This window comes from Triticum urartu, chromosome 1A, assembly GCF_056163025.1.
Source record: "Triticum urartu cultivar PI428250 chromosome 1A, HENAU_Tu73, whole genome shotgun sequence".
Taxonomy (NCBI): Eukaryota; Viridiplantae; Streptophyta; class Magnoliopsida; order Poales; family Poaceae; genus Triticum; species Triticum urartu.
Window position 1 is genome coordinate 107,053,873 of NC_141873.1, and position 6,771 is coordinate 107,060,643.

The following is a 6,771-nucleotide window of genomic DNA, read 5'->3' on the forward strand; positions in this document are numbered from 1 at the left end:
TTTCTAAGATATCGTGCTAAATTTTTTTTAGACTGCATTAATACTTTTAAATGCGTGGTGAACGTTTTTAAAACATTTTAGGCTGGTGCCGCACGCTAGCACAAACGTGGGCACATCTGCAGATCTGCTCCTTAGTTCAGTCTCCAGTCCATCTTTGCTGAGCTCAGTACTGAAAACAGATCCTCCCAATCTTCCACAACTTGTACACTAGAGGAAGCAAGCCTCTTGCATTAATTAAACTTTTCTAACGGAAATTACATGCATGTGTGAAGTTTGATCAAATATGTGTCCACTTATTCTGTAACCCACTACATATAGAAGAAAAAAAACGTGGGCACTAGTAAAATTCCCCCTTATCTGGTAGGAGATAACATCAGACAAGTTCCTCTCCCCCCTTGCGCGGCTTCATCTTCGTTGATTCACGACGAGTTCTTGAGAACCCATTCCACCATGGTGGAGACGCCGAACCCGGTCGCCGACCGGTTCTTGTGGCTCCACACCGGCCCAGCAATGTCCATGTGCATCCACTGAACTTTCTCATCGACAAACTGCAACACGAGGAGCATTACTTTTATTGTTTCATATAAACACATATTGTAGTACAACGTTCAGGTTTCTTCCAAGAACCAAACCAGAAGAAAGCAACTGAGCTGAGCATAACAGCAACCCAAGAATACATCATACTGTACGCACCTGCTTCAGGAATAGCGCAGCGGTGATGACGCCGCCCTGTGGAATAGCGCCGGTGTTGAGCATATCAGCAACACCAGACTTCATCGTCTCCCAGTAGCTTTCTTCTAGTGGCAGCCTCCAGAACTTCTCTCCCGACACCTCGGATGCAGCGGCCACTTCCTCATGGAGTTCATCACTCGGTGTCAGAATCCCTGTAGAGATGCTTCTTTGAACATGCCAGAACAGGGCAAGAACTAAATATAACTGGGAGGGGTAAAAAATTGCAGTTGGCAGAGAAGAGTGAAGATGGGTTAGCATTTAGTTAGAATTACCGGCAATGCTTGGGCCAAGTGCAACACGGCAGAAACCAGTTAGCGTTGCCAGATCTATAATCTGCATGCAATAATTATTGAAAATTCAGCAACTCAAGCAAGCTAGTTGCAGAAAATTCAGTCCATGCAGCCTTCCAGAGGACCATAACAGTACAGATTACCCTAGCAAATAAATTAGAAATCCCATGATGCTAGAGCAAGTAACCGAGTACTATCAGGATTGCAACTACAACAGAAACAATGTATACAGTAATCATCAAAGCATACAAATACAGCATCTCTGTGACGAACAGAACATTTCATCAGAAGAAACAATGCATTTACCTTGTCAACACCTTGTTTACAAGCATAGACCAAAGCATCAGCAAGTGTGAGCCTCCCCTCTGCATCAGTGTTATCTACCTGAAACGGTATTTACAAAAATGAGCTCAAATTGGACCATAAGAACGTTGCATCTAGGACCTGCTTAGACTACATGGCCAACAAGGAGGATAAACAACACAATCACACTATCACAGGAAACATGCCTCGATCGTCTTGCCGTTAGAAGCAGTCACAATGTCGCCAGGCCTCATGCCTGTCCCACTAATCATGTTTTCACAGGCAGCAACAATAAAATGGACCTGTGAAATGGGGAATCATTAGCAAATACTACACACTAGCATAAAGGTTACTCATAGATAGTAAGTACCTCTACTCCAGGAGGCTTGATTTGGCCCAGGGCTTTTGCTGCACCAAATACTGCTGCAGAGCCCCCCATGTCCCACTTCATCAGTTCGATATTGCAAACTGCTCCAATCTTAATGTTGTATCCACCACTGCAACACATTGGTAAATTCAAGTGTTAGAGCTGAGAGCTACTATTAACATCTGCACAAAATGAACTCCCATTATGTCGAAGCGTATTGAAGATGACATGTCAATCTTCAATCAAGTACTATATCATCCGTCACTGTAATAATTCACAAAATATGCACAAGTTTGCACTGACCTGTCAAAGGTTACACCCTTCCCCACAATAGCTAGCTTTCTCTTGACATTTCCACCAGAAGGTTTATAGCACAAGTGGATAAAGCGAGGAGGATTTGCAGAAGCCGCGGCGACAGCCAAGTAGGAGCCCATCTTCAGCTCTCTGCATCTCTCCTCGTTTAATATCGTGGCAGTGAATACATCACTGTACATCGAAGCAATCTTCGACGCCTCCTCCGCGAGCACTACTGAAAAAGGCAGCAAGGTTTGCCATGGAATCGATGTCGGCATGTGACAACACCTATACATGAACAGATTGTAAATGAAAGACTAAATGGCGTACTAACCGGGGGTAAGCACATTGGCAGGTGAGTTCACAAGGTCTTTTCCGAATATCACGCCTGAGGAAACATGTTTGGCTAGTTCAAGTCTATGGTCCATCTCAGGACCATATCCCAATCCAATGAGATCAACTTGTTTGAGATGCACCTTGTTGGACTCAGATCTGTATCTGTTGTCCTCGTACAGTCCGAGCACAGTTCCTGCAGTTCAAATGCACAGAGATAGTCCAGCATCAAGTCACTGTAGTCCAAAATTCACCCATAGAACCATCAACCATTGCTACCAAAATACTCCTACGAACGATCAATTGCGGTACCGGAAGCGATTGCCGCGGCCGCATTAGGCTTGAACTCCTCATGGATCCCGCCGGGGGAGGCGAGAGCAAGAGCTGTGCTGCCGGCTCGAGCGGACTTGGCGACCGACGCGAAGGATTCGCCGAGGCCTCGGCAGGCCGCTGCGGTGGACGGGGCGCTCCGGCCAAGGCCGATCAGGCCCAGACGCTTGAAGCCCTGCCCCTGGAGGCGGAGGACCACCAATTGACCGGCTTTCCCGGCGAAGTCCTCCTCCGCCGAGGCCTCCGACAGCAGGCCGCCGAGCTGGCTGTCCAGCCGCTTCAGGACGGCGTTCTCGAAGCTGGAGCCTGGGCTTCTGCACACGTCCTTCTCCGTGACCGCGACGGCCAGGACATCTCCCTCCCAATCGGATGGCTCGATGCCTATGGCGGCGAAAGAGACCTACGAGAAGAGAGGCTCACGCTTGCAATTCTTGGCAGCGAGTTCGCCAAGTAATTTCAGTTCAGAGCACCGCGTAAGGAGCTGGCAAGCATACCTGGAGTGGCTCGACGACGTTGGGCTTAGTGAGGCCTAGCGCGGCGACTGCGGCTGCGGTGTGCGCCATTAGAGCGCGCTGCCTGAGCAGCAGGCGGAGGGTGACGGTGCCGAACGACGACGACGACGATGACGAGCGGGGGCGGCGGACGCCGTGGGGTGAAGCGGAGGCGACGTATATATGATGCGTCGGCCGCGGTTGCGTTCGCCGCCGTCCGACTGGGACGTGCCGTTGCGTGCGTCAGCCGTGCCGGATTAGTCTCCAGGAGACGAGACGCCCGAGGCTCACCGGAGTTGTCTTTTCAACGCCGATGATTGCATTGCAGGAAATTCGGAGTATAAAATTGACCTGGATTTAAGGTTTAACACAAAATGACTTCTTCTAGAAGGTTTAACTAAATTTGCGAACGCCACACATGGCGACGTTTGGATTGAACTAATAGAAACGATGGAAACGTTGCGTGACTATCAATTCAAATGTTTATCTTTTCCCCGTTCGAAAATTTGCACCCGTAACGGTGACACCTTGTCATGCGGTTGGTGCGTTTGGCTAACTGTTGACATGTGTCATTGTGGACTCCGTGCATCTACGGACCTGCGGTGAAGGTATCTCTTTGGCGATGGCTATGGTGAAATCAAAGTCGTTGTTCGGGAAATAGGTAGTCACGATGAAGCATGCGGCAATCTCAACGGATACTTTGCTTCTCATGATTCTGTTGTGATGCTTGTGTTCGTGACCAGGTTTGTCATTATGTCTTCACCTGTCATCCTTCATGGCGGTTGTGTGCGCATGTCTGTAACAATTTTTACCTGGTATTCATTTATTAACCGAGCAATTGTACTCTCTTTTTTAGTTTAAAAATGATTTTTTTGTTTTGTTTAAAAACAATGTTATTGAAAATGTATTTAGTTGGCTTATCATACGATGTTGCAGTATCCTAGAAAGTAAGAAGCCAAATTGTACCATTATTCAAAATAAAGAAGAAAATGAGAAAGTCTGGACGTTTGGGATTTGATGGCAAATCGAACATTTTATGCTAATTTTAGTTGCGCGAGGATGATAACTTTAGTTGGCAAGTAAGGCAATTTCCTGAAAAAAAACAAACTTAGAGCATAATTGGTTTGGTGCGAATTGATATGCCATTGTTTGGCATTGTGTCAAATATTGGCTACTAATTGTTTGGTTATCAAGTTGTTTTGTCTATCTCACATAAAGTTGCCAATATTTGGTAAGTATTGGTATTGCCAATATTTTGGCTGCAAACCAATCATGCTCTGAGTGCGGATTTGCCATACTTAATATTAAACTTGCCATGGTCAACAAATCTAAATTGCCACACAAATTTTTGATTTGCCATGGTCAAATCCCGAACGTTCGAGACTTATCGGCGTCCGTAAAGTAAGAAACCAATTTTATAAAAATGAGAATATTTACCAATTTGATAAAAAAAATCTATTTGCTCGAAATATATTCTCCTTTTGTTGAAAATATTTTTATGCTTTGGAACAGAATATGTAAGACATATAAAAGCAAATTTTATAGTCACAAAAATAATTCAATCTCGCCGCATCAGAAACAAAACAATTCGTTGAAGCAATTTTCTTTCTAATCAAAGCAATTCCGATTCACCATATTTTCTTTGTTATGAAGCAAAAAATAATCATAATTAATACGGAGATTTCTTTTTTGAGAATGCAATCATAATATGGAATAGATGGATCAGGAAGGATCCGAGGGGTCAATTTTTTTCCTCCTTGTGAAAGATGACTCTGTGCATTCCCCTCTTCCTTGACCACTTATGTTAAACTTTTCTCCGGTCGCTCTCCCTACCACTAGCACTCGCCGGTGGCCAAGGTGGCCCCGACTTTGCTCCCTTTCCCACCCCCTTCTTTCTTCCTAAGAATAAAATCTCCGATGAGGTCTCGATCTATCGATTTGAGGCAACATGGTGACCTCGTCCTTAGTGGCGCTTGGAGAGAAGCTACATCCCCTTCTTTCATCGTCCACCTTCATAGTGAATCTGACATTTAAAGTCGAAAACCGGTCTACTCTACATTGAATCTTCTGGACGATGGGTGACCCTTCAGAGTTATTTCCTTTTTCTTTGAGTCCTTCTAGAAGTTTATTGTCGAGTGGCTACATGCTTTTATGTCCTTCAGTGTATCTCAATCTTCATATCCGACCCCACACCAACATCAGCTCAACTCTACGACACGTGGGTAGCGACGTGTCCATCTGTCTACCATGTGTCTATCTTGGTAGGGTGCTACAAGCGATATAATATTGTTAGCTAGGGTCCTATTTGCAAAAACAAGAGTTGATATGTAACTTATGTTTTCTTTTGAATCCTTGTAGATGTCTAATGCATGCTTTTCTTGGTCCTTCGGGACCCTTCTTACATTAAAAATGGAAAAAACAAGGATCCGAGCGTAGTTTTTGAAAGCATATAAGGAAGTAATGGAAATTAATTAGCGCATGCCCACAGTAGTCCTCCTATGACAAAAGGAAGAGTCCTCCCCACTTATAGATCTAAGATTGCAAGCCTCCAACATTTCCACCACCATGGGAACTCAGTGTTGGTCCTCGCTCATGCCCGAACTCGTCGACCGCATCGGCGGCTGCCTACTGGACACCGCCGACCTTGATTGTTACATGGCCCTCCGCGCCGTCTGCCACAACTGGCGCGGCGCCACCGTCGACCCCAAGAATACTCTACACACCCGCTTCCGCCCACACCATTGGGTTATGCTCGACTATTCATCCCACAGTGAGGACGCCCGCCTTCTAGTGAACACCGTCTCCGGCCGATACCATGGCAGGGATATGCCGCTACTCCGCAAGTACTACATCATCTCCATCACCATTGACGGGCTCCTGGTCCTGATGGCCAAGATCCCGCCCCATGCCGTGTGTGTCCTCAACCCGTTCACGGGTCACATGGTCCACTTTGTGGTGCGCATGCGCCCCAACGTGCTCGCGGCAGCTGTCTCCGACTCACCCCCACACTGTCTTGTCCTCTACTGCCACGACACCATGAAGTTGTACATGGCCGGCCCTGACAGTGGGAGCTTCATCAGGTACATAACTAATTATGATTGCCCTTTCGTCAGGAAGGTTGTCCAAGGTTGTGTCGCGGCCGACGGCCACCAAGGACTGCTGCCACCGCTTCCTGCGATGGTTGTCGCCAAGATCGCAGATCTAATGACTCCGCTCATCGTCGGGTTTCCCGCTGACGATCAGTTGGATTCTAGGAAAAGTTGTTACCTCGTGGAATCTGCTGGAGAAATTCTGGTCATATTCAAGCTCGGGAATCGTGTGGAGGTCTTCAAGATGGATGGCATGGGTGGAAACATGCTGGTGCGTGTGAAGAACATTGGCAGTCACTCCATATTCATCAGTCACTCTCAAAAGTGCCTCTCCCTCGATGCCGATAAGTTCCCGTCCATCGAAGCCAATTGCATCTACTTCACGGAGTGTCTAAGTTCACCATCGACGGACATATACCACCTCAAGGACGGAGAACAAGTTAAGAACGTCATGAGCGCTGCCGGTGGAGCCGGTCCTTCAGTGAACCTAAACATGCCTGCCTTTTTGTGTCATCCTATGACCGAACATCCCTGCACCATCA

General features: G+C 46.7%; 1 protein-coding gene across 4 annotated transcripts; it reads right to left on the reverse strand.

The window, feature by feature from the left end:
• Positions 1 to 208: 208 nt before the first annotated feature.
• Positions 209 to 3,442, reverse strand: LOC125550136 (leucine aminopeptidase 2, chloroplastic). 4 transcript variants are annotated; one of them, XM_087514781.1, is made up of 10 exons: positions 3,144 to 3,442; positions 2,632 to 3,049; positions 2,321 to 2,515; positions 1,996 to 2,221; positions 1,696 to 1,822; positions 1,532 to 1,627; positions 1,329 to 1,406; positions 1,005 to 1,065; positions 694 to 884; positions 209 to 532 (listed from the first exon to the last, which is right to left on the reverse strand). In XM_087514781.1, the coding sequence occupies exons 1-10, from the start codon at positions 3,210 to 3,212 to the stop codon at positions 374 to 376; spliced, it is 1,620 nt and encodes a 539-aa protein (XP_087370907.1). In that variant the 5' UTR covers positions 3,213 to 3,442; the 3' UTR covers positions 209 to 373. The 4 variants fall into 4 exon arrangements, with proteins under 4 accessions (XP_087370907.1, XP_048569012.1, XP_087370902.1 ...); XM_048713055.2 differs by having other exon boundaries at positions 209 to 548; XM_087514776.1 differs by having other exon boundaries at positions 209 to 548; positions 1,329 to 1,402; positions 1,528 to 1,627.
• Positions 3,443 to 6,771: the final 3,329 nt, after the last annotated feature.